The sequence below is a fragment of the Scyliorhinus torazame genome, chromosome 2 (assembly GCF_047496885.1).
Source record: "Scyliorhinus torazame isolate Kashiwa2021f chromosome 2, sScyTor2.1, whole genome shotgun sequence".
In the NCBI taxonomy this organism is placed as follows: Eukaryota; Metazoa; Chordata; class Chondrichthyes; order Carcharhiniformes; family Scyliorhinidae; genus Scyliorhinus; species Scyliorhinus torazame.
The window spans coordinates 335,119,206-335,141,163 of record NC_092708.1 but is presented as its reverse complement, the minus strand read 5'-3'; the positions used below and the strand labels follow the sequence as shown (position 1 = coordinate 335,141,163).

Genomic DNA, 21,958 nt, shown 5'->3' with positions numbered 1-21,958 from the left:
GGACTCCCAAGACTGGGGAGGTAAATATACATTCGGGTGCCGGAGAGACAATTACAGTGGACAATACTCGAATGGGTTTGGTGTTGTTGTCGCTTCTCCCGGACAGATCTCGCTGCCGTCTCGCGCTCGCCTCCGCTTCTGCCGTTCCTCCCGTCTTTCGTCTTTATTTTCCTCGTTCCCTGCTCCTGGAGATTCCAAGTTCGTTATTGTATCCCGTGCCTTCCTTCCGGCTCTCATTTTCCTGCCTCCCACCCCCAGCTCCTGGTTCTCATCTCTTGTTCCCTCTCTCTTTCCCCCCCCCCTCCTGTGGTTCGCCTTTCTTTCCTCTTAGGTTTAGGTTTAGCTGCCCCCCCCCACTCTCCCGGTCTATCTCTCCCTCGCATGCTTTGGCTACTTTCCCCTGATTCTTGCCTACCTGGCTATTCTTCTGCTTGTTCGTTGGCCACAAACAGGTCCCGGAACAATTGCGTGAATGGCTCCCACGTTCTGTGGAAGTCGTCATTTGACACTCAGATGACGAATTTGATTTTCTGTATTTGGAGAGCTTCTAAAAGGTTGGACAGCCAGTCTGCAGCTTTGGGTGGTGCTGCTGACCGCCAGCCAAACAGGATTCTATGACGGGCGATCAGGGAGGCAAAGGCAAGGGCGTCCACCCTCCTCCCCAGGAATAGATCTGGCTGGTCTGAAACCCCGAAGACCGCCACTTTCGGGCATGGCTCCACCCTCATCCCCACCACTTTGTACATTGCCTCGAAGAAGGCTGTCCAGTACCCAGCAAGTCTGGGGCAGGACCAGAACATGTGGGTGTGGTTGGCCGGGCCTCCTTGGCACCGTTCACATCTATCCTCCACCTCCGGGAAGAACCTACTCATACGGGTTCTTGTTAAGTGGGCTCTATGTACCACTTTTAGCTGCGTCAGGCTGAGCCTTGCGCACATGGAGGTGGAGCTGACCCTATGCAGTGCTTCGCTCCAGAGTCCCCACCCTATCTCAATCCCCAGGTCCTCCTCCCATTTCTTTCTTGCTGCGTCCAGTACGGTGTTGGCCCTTTCTATCAGTCGGTCATACATGTCACTACAGTTTCCTTTAACTAGTATGCTTGCGTCCAGTAGTTCTTCCAGTAGTGTCTGTCGTGGCGGTTGTGGGTACGTCCTTGTCTCCTTTCGGAGGAAATTTTTGAACTGTAGATACCTTAGCTCGTTCCCCCTGGCTAGCTGGAATTTCTCTGTCAGTTCATCCAGTATTGCGATCCGTGGATGGGTCCCTGACTGTCAGTGTCCCTCCGTCCTGCCCCCACCTTTTGAAGGTGGCGTCAGTCCGTGCTGGTGTGAACCTATGGTTGTTGCAGATGAGAGCTTTGTCCGACATTTTGGTCAGGCCAAATTGCTGCCGTAGTTGGTTCCAGGATTGGAGGGTGGCTATCACCACTGGGCTGGCTGCTGGAGTGTTTTTTGGGTGGGGATGGGAGTGCTGCCGTGGGTCCCCTTGCAGGAGGCCTCTTCCGCCCGCACCCACTCAGCTTCTGGCTCCTTGATCCATCCCCTTATTCGCTCGGCCGTCGCCGCCCAGTGGTACAATTGTAGGTTTGGGTGGGCTAGCCCCTCCCTGGATTCTGTTTTTTGTAGGACCTTCTTTGGGATCCTAGCATTTTCCTCCCCCATACGAACGCCATGATTAGTTTGTCCAGTGCTTTGAAAAAGGCCTTGGGGATGTAGATCGGAATGGATCTAAGTAGGAAGAGGTACCTGGGCAGTACGTTCATTTTGATCGTCTGGACTCTCCCCGCAAGGGAGAGTGGGAGTGTGTTCCATCTTTGCAGGTCCTTTTTTACTTTCTCCGTCAAACAGGTGAGGTTCCATTCGTGGATCCCTCCTCCCTCCCTTCTTAATCAGCGGTGTTACATTAGACACTTTCCAGTCCTCTGTGACCTTTCCTGCCTCCAGTGATTCCTGAAGGATCACCACCAATGCCTCCACAATCTCCTCAGCTATTTCTTTCAGACCCTGGGGTGTAGTCCAGCCGGTCCAGGTGATTTAGCCATCTTCAGACCTTTCAGTTTCCCTAGAACCTTCCCTTAGTGATGGCCACTGCACTCCCCTCTGCCCCCTGGTTCTCCTGGAGCTCTGGCATCCCACTGGTGCCTTCCACCGTGAAGACTGATGCAAAGTACCTATTCAGTTCCTCTGCCATTTCTTTGTTTCCTGTTATTACTTCTCCAGCCACGTTTTCCAGTGGTCCAATGTCTATTTTTGCCTCTCTCTTACCTTTCATATACTGAACAAAACTCTTCTTATCTTCTTTTATATTACTAGCTAGCTTGCACTCATATTTCATCTTCTCCCCCCTTATTGCTTTTTTACTTGTCCACTGCTTGCTTTTAAAGGCTTCCCAATCCTCTGGCTTCCCACTAATCCTCGCCATTTTGTATGCTTTTTCTTTTTCTTTTATGCTGTCCTTGACTTCCCTCATCAGCCATGGATGCCTTGTCCTCCCCTTAGTATGTTCCTCCTCCTTGAGATGAATTTCTGTTCTGCCTCCCGAATAAGCCCCCAAAACTCCTGCCATTGCTGTTCTACTGTCTTCCCTGCTATGCCCCTTTTCCAATCAACTCTGGCCAGCTCCTCCCTCATAATAATAATCTTTATTAGTGTCACAAGTAGGCTTACTTTAACACTGCAATGAAGTTACACTCAGGTTCCCACCCCCCTGCCATACTTTAAATCCTCCTGAATGACTCTAGCAAACCTCCCAGCCAGGATATTGATGCGCCTCCAGTTTAAATGCAACCCGCCCTTGTACAGGTCCCACCTGCCCCGGAACATATCCCAATGGTCCGGAAATCTGAAACCCTCCCTCCCACGCCACCAATTTAGCCACATGTTTAGCTGCACTATCCTCCTATTTCTAGCCTCACTGGCACATGGCACAGGGAGTAATCCTGAGATTGCAACCCTAGAGGTTCTGCTTTTTAGCTTACTGCCTAACTTCCTGATCTCCTCCTGCAGGAGCTCATCACTCTTCCTGCCTATGTCGTTAGTCCCTATGTGTTTCCCTGGTTTGGTGGGTTTAGGGGTGTTAAGCTGTTATCCCTTTGCCAGGCATGAGTCATTTTAAGGATAGCCCAGGCTATCTGCATAATGTGTATTATCCTTGGGATCGTAGTTCTCACATGTTTTGCGACTTCTTTCAGTGGCATGGGCTATCAGGGTGCGGATCCATGTGGATCGGTGGTGTGGGTCTTAAAGAGCCCGATTTAACCACCCGAATACACCAACAAATTGATTCCCGAGCCAGCCAGCGTATGCCGTTGGATGTTCCTCATGTTTCTGTTGGCAGTTATTTAAACCGTTCACACTGTCGTCCCTATTATACCCCACAGCGGTCAGAACAGCTGCTTTCATGTCTGGTAAGGTTCCCACTGCTACATTTTGGGAAGCAGGTAGGGCGGAACGAATGGCAGGGCTTAAACATCAGATTAATTTGACCTCTTCTGCCTCATCCAGGCCATTTAGAACCCGGTACTGTGAGTCGCTGTCAAAAAGAGTGTTCGGGATCCCGGAGGGTTCGAACACGACGATTGCTTTTGCGATGCCGGTGAGCTGGGTCATGGTGTAGGGTGTTACGTAGGATAGCTGGGGGTTCTGTTCGTCCTGTGGTTGGATAGTGACCGGATTCATCGGGATGGGGGTCGGTTCCGGGGATAGTTCAGGGGGTGTGATGGGTTCCGCCGTTTGGAGCAGAGGTAGGGGTCCCCAGTCATAGTGGGGCTGGCGGTCGAATAGGTACAGGCAGTCTCTTCTGATTCCTCCCATTCTACCCCAGGGCCGCTGTCCCCAGAATGTGTGGTGTAAGTGCACAAAACCCCTCTTTTAACAGCTCGTTGGGACTGTACTCTCTTTACCTCACGCAGGCATTTGGTTTGGTCGGTTGTGCGGGCACTGTTATCTTTCCCTGCTTGATGTAAGACTTTTTAATTTTAGTTCCTACAATTGTGCTAGTGCGTTGTCTTTCTCACTGATGGCGCTGTTGCTTTTGATTAGCCTTATCGTACTGAGCCTGAAACTGGCTCATATATACAAGGTTGAGCCGGTATCCCTCCTCCCTCTGCGCTACATTGGCTTCTAATTGGTGAATCTGCGTGGTGGTGCCCACCATGTCTTGCTGTAATTGTGTGATCTGCGTATCTCTCGCTTGTTTAATCTGATTAACCTGTTCCTCTTTGTTTTCCGATTCTCTGGCCTCATTGCGCTCCTGCTTGAGCGAAACAAAGCCAGTGAATAGCGGGAGAGCATGAAAACAAGTACCGGGCCAGGCGGCAAACCGTTTGCGATGCAACTGGCCTGCTCCTGTATGGGAAATCGGAGTTTCTCGCCATAGATTGGCGAGAAACCAATTATCACCACTTCAACCCTATTTCCACACAATAAACGAGAGCCACCTCATATCCAAAGGCCTCCTGCCATTCAGCGGCCTCCTCAGCTGACGTGATTAGTACTCCTTTCGAAAAACGTGAACATGGCGGAAGGGCTTCTGCAGGTAGCCGAGGAGAGGAGTAGGCATCTTTGTTCGCAGGCAAAGAGTCTGGGGACACAGGCCACCCCATGCTCGGCGGGGATGGGGGGGGGGGGGGGGGGGGGGGGGCGGGGGACTGCTGTGAGCAGGGCTGGGCCACCATTGGACACGTCTAGGTGTGTCCCCAGGATGCACATCAGAGGTGGATGCAGCCGGCTGCTTACCACATCCCGTGATCTTCGATGCCCCGGCGGGTTTCCTCTGGGGCCAGAGAGATGTGGTTCACTTGTTGACGGCACATGCACAGCCGTGCCACCCTGTTCCGGGTGCTGACTTTGTGATGTGTCTCATCAGAAGAGTGGAATGCGGGGGAGCTGATGGGCACCGTCGCCACTCCATGGGACGGGTCGGGTTGGCCCCAGCGCCGTTTTCTCCCGGTCAGTGACCATAGGGCCCTGGGGTTCATCTTGGGACAGAGGCACAGCTGGTTCAAGCCCCGGCTACCCCTGCATCATCTGGCTGCCAGCCCTGGCGGTTCACCATCGTCTGCACCATCATGGTGATGCCCTAGGGGATGCTCCTCAGTGACTGGGATATGCTCTGCAGTACCTCGGCAATGCCCACCAGCGATTGGGACAAGAGGATGGGTAGCTAGTGGCCTCAGTGGCCAGGGCACCCGGCCATGGAGGTCAGTATGGGTGCTGGCATACGGTGCAGAGTGGGGGTGTCGGTCACCCTCCGGGTTCAGGGGGGGGCTACAGTTATCAGTGTGTAGGACGGGCCTTTGTGTCAGGGGCACTGCTGCCTACTCACCCCGGCCGCCCTGAGGCCGGTCGTGCAGTTTCTTCCGGCATTTATGACCACTCAGGACAGTGTTACCAACAGCGCTGACTGCCTCTGCCACCTGTGCCCGGGCACGGCGATCAGTGGCAGCTGGCAGCCTCTTTCCCGGGCCAGGTTACAGGGTCATCCACCTCTCCTGCGTTCAGGAGGATCTCCAACTTGGCGTTGGTAAAGCGTGGAGCCACTCTCCTTGCTGCCATGTTGTTGGCTGGGATGGTGTGTGTGTGGGAAGTGCAGTGTGTATATACGGCTGAGCTTGTCAGCCTCCTGAGTGTCAATCGCAAAACTGGTGAATCTCGCACTGTGAATCGATTGTGCTCCACGTGGCGCTGGTGCTAGCCCCTCAACAGAAGCTGAATCGGTCCAGGTGTGGCTCCAGTTTTGCTGTCGTGGAACTGCACAAATTCTGCACCAGCGTCAACACTTGGGGCTGGATTCTCCGATTGTGCGGCTATGTCCGCAGGATCTACCTGGCCTTACAACCAAACAGTCGAGGATCCGCCCGGTGGGGGGCTGGCAGCCACGCCACGTATAGCCCCTGGCTTTACTTGCCGATACAGAAGCAGAATGGCCGAGCCCTTGGCCAAGCATGCGCACAGCGACGACCGCGCAGTACAACATGGCGCCGGCAGCGCGTGGACCCCGCCTGCCAAAATCTGCCCCCCTGTAGCCACCCCTGGACCACCCCCCACCGGTGCCCCCGCCAAAACCCCCCTGCCAGCAGAACCCCCCCCCACTGTGGCGGCACTGGACACAGTCCACAGCCACCGTGGCAGATTTACGAAAATTGAACCGTCAGGAAGTCGGCCCATCGGGGGCGATGTATCGGAGGAGGGCCTGAGGTGACGTCCTGAGGCCGTCCCGAGGTCGTGTGCCGTACTCCTCGAGTATGCTGTTTTTGAAGGGCGGAGCATTGGAAAAATGGCACCACTCCCGATTTCGGCATTAAAATGGATTCTCCGGCCGATCGCTGAACGTGATGTCGGCGATCGGAGAATCCCGCCCCAAATCTCAGAAATGAAGAATCCCGCCGTCTATCTTTCAGATTAAATGTTAAACCAGGATCAATTCTGTCATCTCGGGTGGGTGCAAAAGATACCATGGCATTATTTGAAGCAGAGAAAGGGAGTTGCCCCAGTGTCCCTCAACCAACTTCACTAAAGTTGTTTCATTGGTCATTTATCTAATTGCAGTTTGAAGAATCTCGCGGTGCACAAATCTGCTGCTGTATTTCCCCAAGTCATAACATTATTTACCCTTGAAAGCAATTCCTTGGCCGTAACACACTTGTCATATCCTGAGGACAAAAAAGTATGACATAAAAGTGCAAGTTATTTGCGCTCTTTGCCAAACAATGGAGATCATCCCTATAGATACTGGATGTGGATGAGCTCTTCATTGTTTAGCAAAAAGCACATCTTGGTAAATGATAATCTCTTCACTCTGACTATCAATTCAAATCCAACCAGTTTAACCATTATCCTTTGATACCTTTAAACCCTTTAATCTGTTTCAATTATTTTATTATTGTGAATACAGATTAGTTTGTGTCTACTTTGTCAAGTGAAAAGTCCCAGTGAGTAGGTACAGGATTATGGTAAAATGATTACGCCTGGATGCACTGTATTGGGTGCTTCACATTTGTATTAGAAGGCTGAGTGACTGAGAGAGTTGCTTTTATCTGTATCATTAGCAAAAATAAACAACTAAATATAATTTGTGATTGGGGAACACTTTTACATATAATTTGTGAGGAAAACCACCCTGAAACCCAAACCATGTAAGGTCCAATGAACCAATCTTTCTACCTCCTTGTGATGTTTGAGAAGGAGTTTTAACCGGGCAAGTGTTTTGCATGATTATCTGCACTGAGGAAACAAACTCTTGCATTATTTTCATGAATGCGAATTCAGTATATGATTGCTGAATTGTTAATGGTGTATAATTGAACAGCAATAATAATGACCTGCCACGAAAATAGCTGATTCTACTCAAATTGCAGTAAAGTTACACATAACGCCTCTTTATCCGTCCCTATCTGTAGAGAAGATGATCAAATTCATGCATCGTTTTTAAAAATAAAATTCTGCCAAGCAGTGTGACACTTTGCAACTATGGTAACTGTGGGGTAAGAGATTACAGGCTTGGACCTTCATTGCTCCACATGCAGCACTTTCAATCCCATCTGTGCTACTATGGGGGTGATAATGAATGAAAATCAGTCATTTTTGTCCACTGGGGAAATTGGGGATGAAGTACATATGGTTGTACTGTAATTCTACTCGCATTGTCTGAAAAAGAATTGACAGAGAGGCAGAAACATAGGAACAGAAAATTTACAGCATAGCAGGAGGCCATTCAATATGCCAGAATGGTGCTATCCAACCCAATCCCACTTTCCAGCTGTTGGGCACGAGCGCTCCCAAGTTATAGCATTTCAAGTGAGTATCCAATCATTTTTTCAGCGTGACAAAGGTTTCCATCTTTCAACCACCTTTTCAGGCAGTGAGTTTCATATCCTTCCGTCCCTCTGACATGACCTCAGGGATGGGCAATAAATGCTGGCCCAGCCAACGATGCCCACATCCCATGAACAAACAATCATTTGGTTGTTATTTAGCCTGTAAATCTATCCAACACTCAACATCATTCTCAATGGGGAGAAAAGAATGTGAGGATTCACAACAAAAATTGTAAACAAATCATTAGTTCGCAGTTGGTGTGAGAACATGATTCAGTTGCCCTGTGCAGTTCTGGCCGGGTGAATCGCACGCGAACCCCGTAACGGGCTCCAGGTCGATCGCGTGTTACACAACTCTATCTGCCTGGCGCAGTCTAGATCTCTCGAGATTCAGATCCGAATACTTAAATGAGCCTAACGACTCATTGAAATACCCAGACGCCAGATTCACCTGGCACCAGGGACTCACCGGCTGCACCTGAGACCCCGTCAGGGCACTGTTTAGTACTGGTTCGCACAAACGTGGACCAAGCATAACGGCGCCTGGGAGAGGGTATCCCAAGCCATTGGTGACTCCTGGGTGCTCAGGGACAGGCAGGCTAGTACCCTGGTGGGGCCAGGTGGGTGCCCTGTTGGGGCCAGCTGGGTGCCCTGGTGGCACTGTCAGGATGTCCAGGTGCCAGGTTGGCACTGCCAAGGCTGGGCCCAGGGAGCCTCGCCAAGTGGAGTGGGTGAGATGGGGTTCTCAGGGGGGGGGGGGGTCTCCCCATGGTTTGGGCGGGGGAGGAGGTGGGGCCTGAAAGTGGGAGGGGCGGCGGAGTGATTGGGGCTGCCAGACAAAATGACGTCCCACTCTGTGGAGAGCCTTTAGCTTCTCAGCCCGTCCAACAGCGGACTTTAACTTGAGTCTGCTGAATCGTGCCCCATATATCTGAAATCTGTGAACACACTGTCGATGAATTTCCAATTATTTTAGCTAGGAAATCATACACAGCTGGGCAGAGCATTCTACTGAAAGTCTGAAGCCAGAAAATGACTTCTTGTGATTGAAGTGTCTTTTGGCATGAGAAATAATTTTCATGTGTGCTTTCAATTACATTAAAAAAACACTTTCCAGCCCCTCTTTTAACTGGTGCCAGTGAACAGTTTCCATATTTTGGAAAATGTAATTGTTGATTTAAATTTCATACAGTTTTATGTTTACTGTGTTTGTGAGGTTAGGAGAAAGATTGGGATCAAAGTTTAACTGTTGTGAACTTGCAGGAATAAATTAGGTGCTAAATCAGCCGTAATTCCATCAGTGCCAACTATAACACAGATGCCTACGGACTAAAGTAAATTCATCCCCAGGCTCATCAAAATGGAATCCGATAAGTTCCGGGTGCCAATTAGGTGCCCTGATGCAGCTTTCCCATTGCAGCCATAGAAATATCGCATCACACAAGAGTCCCACGGCTAACTCTCAAATAGAGAGAACGAGGCAGTGAGAATCAGGTGGGGTAGGACCATTTATTTAAAAAAAAACACAGTTGTTTTCCAATTGTAAGAGGAGCACATCTTCCTTCTGGATCTAGAAAATACTGTTACGATTCCTACAGAGATGGATAACTTTTTATTTTTAAATGACATTTGAACTTGCAGTTAATAGCTAAATGTATAACACAACAAGATTTAAAGTTTTACGATGTTTACTTTAACAAACAGATTGAAAGTACTATTGACTAAACACTATTTTGATGGACAACTCACACTTTAAACTACAGAACAGAACTAACACCCGAGAAACACCCATCAGGTTTACATTGCACTGTCCATAAAGTAGACATTCTCCCCGAATCAATCCAAAAATTATTTTTGGCTCCTGAGAATTTAATTCCATTTGTTTCCTTTCCCAGCCTGGAAACATTTGACTCCAGAACTGTCTTTCATGGTGCAAGTTTTCCTGGAGACGTCTCCCTTTAGCTGAAGCTAGGCAAATCTTCTAATCGCCTTCATTTTAACTCCCCACAAATTTGGCCTTTCCAATCTGAATCATAGAATTTACAGTGTACAAGGAGGCCATTCAGCCCATCAAGTCTGCACCAGCCCTTGAAAAGAGCACCCTACCCAATCTCATGCCTCCGCTCTTTCCCCATAACTCAGTAATCCCACCCAACCTTTTTGGATACTAAGGGCAATTTAGCATGGCCAATCCACCTAACCTGCACATCTTTGGACTGAGAGGAAACCGGAGCACGCGGAGGAAACCCACATCGACACAGGGAGAACGTGCAGACTCCGCACAGACAGTGACCCAAGCTGGGAATCGAACCTGGGACCCTGGAGCTGTGAAGCAACAGTGCTAACCACTGTGCTAACCACAGATGCCTTCCACATTGTTTCACGTTGAACCATTGAGACTTCGGTCTACAGATGCGTTCTCCCTCCCAGACCTAGATGGAGAAACTGATATTTGGTGGTGGTTTAGGACAGTATGTAACCCAATATCAAAATGGCTTCTGCTGTACCCTACCCATCTCAAAAGTCCATCTGCATGGCAATGTGAATTACATAAGCCTCGAATCTAGGTAGAGATGCTGATTAGCTATCCTTGAGATCCCAATTCTCTTTTATCTTGAAATAAATAGGCAGTTTAAAGCACAACTGTTTATAACCTGATATTCTCAACATTTTTCTGGGTCTTGGGAGACTCTCAGTCTATGCCACTAGCATACAAGATGCTGCCATTGTTGCAAACATCTTGCACCGTCTCAGTAAAACAATCTGGGCCTCCGTTAATCTTGAACAATCAAACCGCCTTGGCTTGCTGTGAGGCAGACTTCAGAACAATTCTCGCAACCCCCTTAATTTTATCTTCAATCAGAGACACAGTATAACAATCTTATAAACCTTGTAATTGTAACAATGCAAAAAGATGTCCAGGTTTTATGGTCAGTTTAAACAGCCAACGGCAGTCTCGTTAAAGACCACTTGTTAGGGCAGCTCAAGATCTGGAATTATTAGCTGGACCTTGCATTTTTTAAGTTCATTTATGGGATGTGGGCCCATCCCTAATTGCCCTTGTGAAGGTGATAGTGAGCTGCCTTCTTGAATTGCTACAGTCCCTGTGGTGTAGATATACCCACAGTCCTGTTAGGGGAGGGAGTTCCAGGATTTTGACCAAGGGACAGTGAAGAAATGGCAACACATTTTCAAGTCAGGATGGTGTGGAACTTGGAGGGGAAAGTTCAGGAGGTGGTGTTCCCATATGTCTGCTCCCCTTGTCCTTCTAGGTGGCAGCGGTTGTGGGTTTGGAAGATGCTGCCAAAGAGCCTTGGTGAGTTCCTGAGGTACATCTTGTAGATGGAACACACTGCTGCCACTGTTCGTGGGTGGAGGAGGGAGTGAATGTTTGGGGAAGGGGATGCCAACCAAGCAAACTTGTTTGTCCTGGATGGTGTTGAGTTTAGTGAGTGTTGTTGGTAAGTGTATATTCCATGACGCTCCTGACTTGTGCATTGTATATGGTGGACAAGCTTTGGGAAGTCGAGATGTGAGTTAACTCACTGCAGAATTCCCAGCCTTTGTCCTGCTCTTTTAGCCAAAGTATTTATATGGATGTAGATAGTGGGGGATTCAGTGATGGTAATGCCATTGAACGCCATGGGAAGATGTTTAGATTCCCTATTGTTGGAGATTGTCATAGTCTTGCATTGTGTGATGCAAATATTACTTGCCACTTGTCAACCCAAGCCTAGATATTATCTAGGTCTTGCTGCCTTTGGACATGGATGGCTTTAGTATCTGAAGAGTTGTAGATGGTGCTGAATATTGTTCAATCATCAGTGAACATCTCCACATCTGACGTTATGATAGAAGGTAGATCATTGCCGAAGCAGCTGAAGGTGGTTGGGCCTGTGACACTATCCTGAGAAATTCCTGCAGTGATATTCTGGCACCGAGATGATTGATCTCCAACCACCACACCCATCTTCCTTTGTGCCAGGTATGACACAGGTGCTTCAATTGAATATTGCAATAAGGACTGTATTCATTTCAGGTGGTGGCCTGGGTGTCTTTATAAAAAATAAAAAAAAGGGCCCTGGCCAATTTGTCAGTGGCCCAAACACCCATGCAAATCAGGCATGGAACTCTGCACCTCTAACCTGGTTATCTGATACTTGTTTTAGGCCTATAAAATGGATGCAACAATTCAAAATTTATGTACCAAAGTCTCCAGATACAATTCTCCTGTGAAAAGGGAGTGGGTACAGTAGATTTCCAATCCTACGCTGACAAATCTCAATGAGAATTAACTGTTCCCATCATTTCTGATGTTTCACATTAATAAAGCATAAGCTCTGACACCTTTTGCATAAGATGTCTTGTTTTACAATTGCCACAGTGACTCTGCTTTGCTTTTGCAGGCGCACTGAGGTCATCAAGTTATTGCGGCAGACTGGTGCCCATTTCTCAAACAACGAGATTGTCGATGTGGGGACCGACTTGTGCAGGTACAATTTCTCCTCTGTCATGTGCCTAAAGGAGCCTCATTTACATTATTGTTGACAGCACACAAGGTCCGCCGATACAGTTGAGACCTGTGACCAGTGGGCACTGTGCAGATTTATAATAGTGTGAGTAATATTTCACTTATACATTTTCTTTGTCTTTAAGTTTTCTACTACTTGCGCCCCTCTAAAAAGGAGACAATTTTGTTCTAATAAAGGCAAAATAATGTGGGTGCGGTGAATCTAAAATAAAACCAGGAAGTGTTGGGAAAACTCAGCAAGTCTGGCAGCATCCGCAAAGAGAGAAACAGAGTTAACGATTCGAGTCCAACATGATCCCTCTTTGGAACTGAAGTGAGGCAGAAATATGCTGGGTTTTATGCTGTTTATAAAGAGGGAGCATTTTGTTATTCTTCCATTTCATAGCACTGAAGTACCTCCTACCTCTGAGGAAGAGCAGACAGGGAGACGTTGCTGAAAACAGCGTGTCTGGTGGCCTGAAATGCATATGCTTTAATGCAAGAAGTATTACAGATAAGGCAGATGAACTTAGAGCTTGGATTAGTACTTGGAACTATGATGTTGTTGCCATTACAGAGACCTGGTTGAGGGAAGGATAGGATTGGCAGCTAAATGTTCCAGGACTTAGATGTTGCAGGTGGGATAGAGGGGGATGTAAAAGGGGTGGCGGAGTTGCGCTACTGGTTAGGGAGAATATCACAGCTGTACTACGGGAGGACACCTCAGAGGGCAGCGAGGCTATATGGGTAGAGATCAGGAATAAGAAGGGTGCAGTCACAATGTTGGGGGTCTACTACAGGCCTCCCAACAGCCAGCGGGAGATAGAGGAGCAGATGGGTAGACGGATTTTGGAAACGAGTAAAAACAACAGGGTTGTTGTGATGGGAGACTTCAACTTCCCCAATATTGATTGGGACTCACTTAGTGCTAGGGGCTTAGATGGGGAAGAGTTTGTAAGGAGCATCCAGGAAGGCTTCTTAAAACAATATGTAGATAGTCCAACCAGGGAAGGGGCTGTACTGGACCTGGTATTGGGGAATGAGCCCGGCCAGGTTGTAGAAGTTTCAGTAGGGGAGCATTTCAGGAACAGTGACCACAATTCAGTAAGTTTTAAAGTGCTGGTGGACAAGGATAAGAGTGGTCCTAGGGTGAATGTGCTAAATTGGGGAAAGTATAACAATATTAGGTGGGAACTGAAGAACCTAGATTGGGGGCGGATGTTTGAGGGTAAATCAACATCTAACATGTGGGATGCTTTTACATGTCAGTTGAAAGGAATTCAGGACCGGCATGTTCATGTGTGGAAGAAGGATAAATACGGCAAATTTCGGGAACCTTGGATAACGAGACATATTGTAGGCCTCGTCAAAAAGAAAAAGGAGACATTTGTCAGGGCTAGAAGGCTGGGAACAGACAAAGCCTATGTGGAATATAAGGGAAGTAGGAAGGTATTCTCCGGGGCCTCTGCAATTCTCCTCCGATGGGCCGTGTTCCCGGCGGCACGGTTCACTTGTGCTTTCAAAAATCGGGAAACCGGCGACTTGGCTGATGAGGGAGGGAGAGAGGAGGTAGGACACAGACAGGAGCGACTGTGAGCTGACGGGCCGGACACTGGACGGGCTGGCTCTGCCAGGGCCAGGGGGAGGGGTGGGGTGACGGGGGAACAGGCCGAGTAGCCTGGGTGATCCCTGTGGGACTGGGACGGTGTCCAGTCACGGACTGCCATTACCGTGGCCATCTTGCTGCGCATCGCTCTGACCATTCACCTTGGCCCCTGGTTCTGCAGAGTGACACCGGCCGTATCATAGAATTTACAATGTAGAAGGAGGCCATTCGGCCCATCGAGTCTGCATCGGCTCTTGGAAAGAACACCCTACCCAAGCCCACACCCCCACCCTATCCCCATAACCCAGTAACCCCAACCAACACTAAGGGCAATTTTGGACACTAAGGGCAATTTATCATGGCCAACCCATCTAACCTGCACATCTTTGGACTGTGGGAGGAAACCGGAGCACCCGGAGGAAGCCCATGCGCACACAGGGAGAACGGGCAGACTACGCACAGACTGTGACTCAAGCCGGGAATCGAATCTGGGACCCTGGAGCTGTGAAGCAATTGTGCTAACCACTATGCTACCGTGCTACCCGGGTAAGGGGGCTCCCATCCCCGCACATTACCCTTCCGCCACACCAGCCCCCACCCGGCCGGCAATGGCTACTGTAGTCCCTATGGGGCTGTGGCCATGGAGCTTACCATGGCGAGGGCAGTGCCAGCTGACGGTACCCCTGCCATCAGGGATGGGTGCCAGGGCCAGAGGCACCCATGCTGCACTATAGTGTGGGGGCCCTGGGTTGGCAGTAACAGCAGGTCTGGTCCATGGGATGGAAGATGATGACAACCTGCTCTGCAATGAACTCTGGTGCTCCACATCATATGACAACGTCTGACTACTGCCCATGGTAGCACTTACCACTTTCCACCGTCCACCTTGACCGACTGCATGCCCTCCAGCCCCTCCATTATTTCCTCAATTTCAATTGGGGCTCCCAGCCCTTCCACCAGTTCCTCCTCCACCCTCGGGAACCTCAACTGCCCCAAGAACTTGCTCATACCCTCAACCCCAGCCAGGGGTTCCGACTTGTACAATTTACTGAAAAAGTCCTTAAACCTCTCATTTACCTCCAATGGGTCCAGGACCACATTCCCACCTCTTTACTCTCCCCATTTCCCTGGCCGCCTCCCTTTTCCTAAGCTGGTGCACTATCATTCTGCTTGCCTTTTCCCCATACTCGTACACCGCTCCCCTTGCCTTTCTCAGTTGTTCCATTGCCTTCCCTGTAGATAACTGCCCAAACTCCACCTGTAACCTCCGCCGCTCTTTCAGTAACCCGCCTGGGGCTTCTGAGTATCTCCTATCCACCTGGAATATCTCCTCAACCAACCTATCCCTCTCTGCCCATTCCAACTTTTCTCTGTGGGCCGGTATCGAGATTAATTCCCCTCTGACCACTGCCTTCAAAGCTTCCCAGACCGTTGCTGCAGAGATCTCCCCCGTATCATTTATTTCCAGATAGTTCTGGATGGACTTACTCACCCACCCACAGACCGCCTCATCTGCTAATAGCCCCACATCCAGCCTCCATAACGGGCGCTGTCCTCTCTCCATACTAATCCGTAGATCAACCCAATGTGGGGCATGATCCGACACCGTGATTGCCGAGTACTCGGCATTCACCACCCCAGGCAGTAGAGCCCTGCTCAGAATAAAAACGTTGATCCGAGAATATACTTTGGTCATGGGAGAAAAAAGAAAACTCCTTCGCTCTTGGCTGTCCAAACCTCCATGGGTCTACTCCCCCCATCTGCTCCATAAACCCCTTAAATTCCCTCGCCGTGGCTGGCACCCTCCCTATCCTAGATTTTGACCGGTCCAATCCTGGATCAATGACTGTGTTGAAGTCTTCCCCATGATCATATTATGGAACTCTAGGTCATGGATCTTATCAAACACCCACCTCTTAAATTCCACATCATCCCAGTTTGGTGCATAGACGTTCACAAGTACCACCTGCATCCCCTTCAGCTTCCCACTCACCATTATGTACCTGCACCCCCATATCTGACCCGATTCTCCCTGCCTCAAATGCCACCCGTTTGTTAATCAGGATCGCAACCCCCCTGGTCTTGAATGGAATACCTGGTCAACCCACCCCTTCCTCAATCTGGTCTGATCTATAACCTTTAGGTGTGTCTCTTGTAGCATTGCCACGTCCGCCTTCAATCCCCTCAGATGCATGAACACCGAGCCCTTCTTGACCGGCCCGTTTAGCCCTCTGACATTCCAAGTAATCAGCCTAGTCGGGGGGGGGGGGGGCTTCCTGCCCCCCCCCACACACCCCGCCGACTAGCCATTACCCTTCTTAGGCCAGCCTCCAGCTTGCGACCCTCACCCCCTCGAGGCCAGCCTCGGGCATCCGCCATTCTTGACCTCCCATTTGTCCCCGAATAACAGTTCCTCCACTGTCAGCAGAGCAGCTCTTTCCGCCCCCCCCCCCTTCCTAGTAACAGCACCAAAAATCCAACCCCCCATATCAACCTTATCACCTGCTTGCGCCCCACTGTGCTTCCGTGAGCCAGTTGACCCGGTAGGTCCCACCCATGGCACCAGACATCCTATCTCTCCATTGTTCTCCCTCCTCCCCCCCCCCTTGCTTGGACATAGATTTTCAAAACATCACGGTCCCCAGTAAACAAACAGTAGAAAAAGATAAATCCCACCATCCAATTCCCAATAGAACAAAGTTAACTTTAGAAACAGAAATAGCCCCTTGTTACACAAAGCACTACATATCCAAAAAAAAACAGTTCTAACCACACCAAGCACAAAGAAAAGACAAAGAAGATCCATCCACCCTTCCCCCACCAGCACCAAATTAACTTACAAAACTGAGCAACAGCCCAAGAATCAATATCTTTTTTAAAAAATCATTTCACATACAATGCAAAAGCAAGAATACATTTAGCAAAATCGATACAGCATTACCCATCTCGAGAGTTCAATGATCTGTTGCTTGCTAGCCCTTTACTTTTAACAAAGTCCATCGACTCCTCTGGCGTCTCAAAATAAAGTTGCTGCTCTTCATAGGTGACCCATAAACGAGCTGGAAAAAGCAGTCCAAACATCACCTTCTTCTTGAAAAGGGCCGATTTTACTCTGTTGAATCCCGCTCTTCTCTTTGCCAGATCCGCACCCAGGTCCTGGTAGATGCGCAGTATGCTGTTCTCCCACTTGCAGCTCCGTGTCTGCCTGGCCCACTGCAAAATCTGTTTCTTATCCAGGAACTGGTGCATTCGCATCACCATCACCCTCGGCGGTTCGTTCACACACGGCCTCCTCACAAGCGTTCTGTGCGAATTCTGGGTCGTCATCAACACTTAGTCTCAAAAATGGAGAATCCCGCCCATATCTCTCATCCTTGGATCAGCTATAATGGATGGAATTTCCAAGCTGCCTGGTCACCACAGTGCAATTATTCCCCTTTAATTTGTAGGGCCTGCAGTGGGTACTTAAAAGGTTTAGGATTAGCTGACTTAATAATAAAATTGACACATGTATGCGGTTGGACTTTCTTTTGCCAGAATTTTGCTGTCTCATTCCAGCCAGTTTCCCAACTTCAATCATTTGAGTGGATTGCCTGGCCTCCACCAGGAATTCTACCTGGCACTGAGGTGAAGAACTGCGACAACTGGCCTCGGACCTGCTAAATCGTTGAAAGATATGCCCTCTGAAGTTTTCGCGGACAAAATATGTTTTAAGTTTGGTCCCATGACTTGCAGATCTGGGTGATTGCTTAAGCTGTCCAGTCTTCAAAATTAAACTTCATAGCAGTGTTGATGGCAGAGTTTTACAGTAATTCAGCAATGTGGCAATGCACAATGCAAATATTTATTTGCTTGACTCATTTGTTTCATTTTTGCATGGATACCTGCTCAGAAATAGCAGATGTATTTTGTGCCACTGGTCTGCACCTGTGAGAAATTGAGGGAAAGTGTAAGAGGTGGAGGGGGTGGGGCTGCAAAGAGCAACTTTGCCTGTTGAACCAAGTGACAAGAAATCGTGAGTCAAAAAAACTCATTGACTAACATGAGTCCTAAGATGAGATCGGTACATTCAGAATCAAGTCTTAATTTTGTAATGAACCTATCCCTTCCTGTCTTGGCTTCTCACACTTTGTCATTCACCCTTCTTAGACCAGCCTGCTGTCATGCATAATTTTTGCTTTAACATGTTAATTCATTCATAAAACTGGAATGAGGCTCCAGGTATAAACTTATGAAACCTTTATTGACATTTGACTGTGAATTGCAGAAACCTTCAAACAGGAATCCCGGGCTGTATAACAAACCCTATATTCCAACGGCATATCCCAAAATAATATTTCACCTACATCTCTGCTGGTTCTTTTTGAAAAAAAAAAATCTGTAATTTAAGTGTGTGAATGCTTCTGCTTTGCTTGTGTCAGCATCACAGACTAACAAGCATATTCCTATTATTTATTTATTTTATTACAACATGTATCAAAACAGGTTACAACAAATAAACACTCCGGGAATCCATACTTCCCAGCAATCAACTATATAGTCTGTACAGAATGTCCTCTTTTTCACCCATTTCACCCCCCCCCCCCTGCAAGGAACAGCCCCTCGAACACGGTCACAAACATCCCCCACCTTTTCTCAAACCCCCCTGCAGAGCCCCTTAACTTATACTTTATCTTCTCCAACCGCAGGATGTCGTACAGGTCACCCAACCAAGTCGCTAGCCCCGGTGACGATGCCGATCGCCACTCCAGCAAAATTAATCGGCGTGCAATCAGAGAGGCGAAGGCCGCAACATCGGCCTTCCTCCTCTCCAAGAGCTCCGGCTTCTCTGAAACACCAAATATCACCACCAAAGGGTTCGGGTCCACCTCTTCCTCCACTATCCTGGCTAAGATCGCGAACACTCCCACCCAGAATCTTCCCAATTTTTCGCAACCCCAAAACATATGCGCGTGATTCGCTGGCCCCCTCCCACACCTTTAACACTCACCTGCTACCCCCTGAAAGAACCCACTCATTCTTGCCCGAGTCATATGCACCCTGTGCACCACCTTAAACTATATCAGGCTAACCCTTGCACAAGAGGAGGTCCCGCTTACCCTACGCAGTGCCTTACCCCATACCCAATTGGCCTCCCCTCCCAACTCCGCTTCTCATTTCTCCTTGATCTTCACCACCTGCTCGCCTCCCTGCTCCCCCAGCCACTTGTATATATATCCACAATTCTTCCCTCCCCTTCCACATCCGGAAGCAGCAGTGGCTCCAGCAGGGTGTGTCCCGACAATCCTGGGGGGGAAATTTGCTAATGCTCTTCGGGAGGGTTTAAACTACTTCAGCAGGGGCTTGGGAACTTGAATTGTAGCTCCAGTATACAGGAGGTTGAGAGTAGTGAGGTCATGAGTAAGGTTTCAATGTTGCAGGAGTGTACCGGCGGGCAGGAAGGTGGTTTAAAGTGTGTCTTCTTCAATGCCAGGAGCATCTAGAATAAGGTGGGTTATAGGAGGAACTTGCGGCATGGGTTGGTACTTGGGACTTCGATGTTGTGGCCATTTCGGAGACATGGATAGAGTAGGGACAGGAATGGTTGTTGCAAGTGCCGAGGTTTAGATATTTCAGTAAGCACAGGGAAGGTGGTAAAAGAGGGGGAGGGGTGGCATTGTTAGTCAAGGACAGTATTACGGTGGCAGAAAGGACGTTTGATGAGGACTCGACTACTGAGGTAGTATGGGCTGAGGTTAGAAACAGGAAAGGAGAGGTCACCCTGTTAGGGGTTTTCTATAGGCCTCCGAAAAGTTCCAGAGATGTAGAGGAAAGGATTGCAAAGATGATTCTGGATAGGAGCGAAAGCAGCAGGGTAGTTGTTATGGGGGACTTTTAACTTTCCAAATATTGACTTGAAACGCTATAGTTCGACTACTTTAGATGGGTCCGTTTTTGTCCAATGTGTGCAGGAGGGTTTCCTGACACAGTATGTAGATAGGCCAATGAGAGGCGAGGTCATATTGGATTTGGTACTGGGTAATGAACCAGGACAGGTGTTAGATTTGGAGGTAGGTGAGCACTTTGGTGATAATGACCACAGTTCGATTACGTTTACTTTAGTGATGGAAAGGGATAGGTATATACCGCAGGGCAAGTGTGATATCTGGGGGAAAGGCAATTATGATGCGATGAGGCAAGACTTAGGATGCATCGGATGGAGAGGAAAACTGCAGGGGATGGAAATGTGGATCTTGTTCAAGGAACAGCTACTGCGTGTCCTTGATAAGTATGTACCTGCCAGGCAGGGAGGAAGTGGTCGAGCAAGGGAACCGTGGTTTCCTAAAGCAGTCAAAACACTTGTCAAGAGGAAGAAGGAGGCTTACGTAAAGATGAGACATGAAGGTTCAGTTAGGGCGCTCGAGAGTTACAAGTTAGCTAGGAAGGACCTAAAGAGAGAGCTAGGAAGAGCCAGGAGGGGACATGAGAAGTCTTTGGCAGGTAGGATCAAGGATAACCCTAAAGCTTTCTATAGATATGTCAGGAATAAAAGAATGACTAGGGTAAGAGTAGGGCCAGTGAAGGACAGTAGTGGGAAGTTGTGCTTGCAGCCCGAGGAGATAGGAGAGGTGCTAAATGAATATTTTTCGTCAGTATTCACACAGGAAAAATACAATGTTGTCGAGGAGAATACTGAGATTCAGGCTACGAGACTAGAAGGGCTTGAGGTTCATGAGGAGGAGGTGTTAGCAATTCTGGAAAGTGTGAAGATAGATAAGTCCCCTGGGCTGGATGGGATTTAGCCTAGGATTCTTTGGGAAGCTAGGGAGGAGATTGCTGAGCCTTTGGCTTTGATCTTTAAGTCATCTTTGTCTACAGGAATAGTGCCAGAAGACTGGAGGATAGCAAATGTTGTCCCCTTGTTCAAGAAGGGGAGTAGAGACAACCTCGGTAACTATAGACCAGTGAGCCTTACTTCTGTTGTGGGCAAAATCTTGGAAAGGTATATAAGGGATAGGATGTATAATCATCTGGAAAGGAATAATTTGATTAGAGATAGTCAACACGGTTTTGTGAAGGGTGGGTCGTGCCTCACAAACCTTATAGAGTTCTTTGAGAAGGTGACCAAACAGGTGAATGAGGGTAAAGCAGTTGATGTGGTGTATATGGATTTCAGTAAAGCGTTTGATAAGGTTCCCCACAGTAGGCTACTGCGGAAAATACGGAGGCATGGGATTCAGGGTGATTTAGCAGTTTGGATCAGAAATTGGCTAGCTGGAAGAAGACAAAGGGTGATGGTTGATGGGAAATGTTCAGACTGGAGTCCAGTTACTAGTGATGTACCACAAGGATCTGTTTTGGGGCCACTGCTGTTGTGTCATTTTTATAAATGACCTGGAGGAGGGCGTAGAAGGATGGGTGAGTACATTTGCAGATGACACTAAAGTCGGTGGAGTTGTGGACAGTGCGGAAGGATGTTACAAGTTACAGAGAGTCATAGAAATGCTGCAGCGCTGGGCTGAGAGGTGGCAAATGGAGTTTAATGCAGAAAAGTGTGAGGTGATTCATTTTGTAAGGAATAACAGGAAGACCGAGTACTGGGCTAATGGTAAGATTCTTGGCAGTGTGGATGAGCAGAGAGACCTTGGTGTCCATGTACATAGATCCCTGAAAGTTGCCACCCAGGTTGAGAGGGTTGTTGAGAAGGCGTATGGTGTGTTAGCTTTTATTGGTAGCGGGATTGAGTTTCGGAGCCATGAGGTCATGTTGCAGCTGTACAAAACTCTGGTGCGGCCGCATTTGGAATATTGCGTGCAATTCTGGTCGCCGCATTATAGGGAGGATGTGGAAGCATTGGAAAGGGTGCAGAGGAGATTTACCAGAATGTTGCCTGGTATGGAGGGAAGATCTTATGAGGGAGGGCTGAGGGACTTGAGGCTGTTTTCGTTAGAGAGAAGAAGGTTAAGAGGTGACTTAATTGAGGCATACAAGATGATCAGAGGATTAGATAGGGTGGACAGTGAGCCTTTTTCCTCGGCTGGTGATG

The 21,958-nt window shown here is 48.6% G+C and overlaps 1 protein-coding gene across 3 annotated transcripts in view; it reads left to right on the top strand.

Moving 5' to 3' along the window:
* aspg (asparaginase homolog (S. cerevisiae)) overlaps nucleotides 1-21,958 on the top strand; it is a 157,703-nt gene that overhangs the window by 96,757 nt on the left and 38,988 nt on the right. For all 3 annotated transcript variants that reach the window (XR_011938109.1, XM_072489922.1, XM_072489910.1), the window contains exon 13: nucleotides 12,223-12,309. Coding sequence is in view for 2 of the 3 variants with exons in the window: in XM_072489922.1 (XP_072346023.1) it covers nucleotides 12,223-12,309 (87 nt within the window). In the remaining variant the exon portion in view is untranslated. The remainder of the gene's footprint in view (nucleotides 1-12,222; nucleotides 12,310-21,958) is intronic.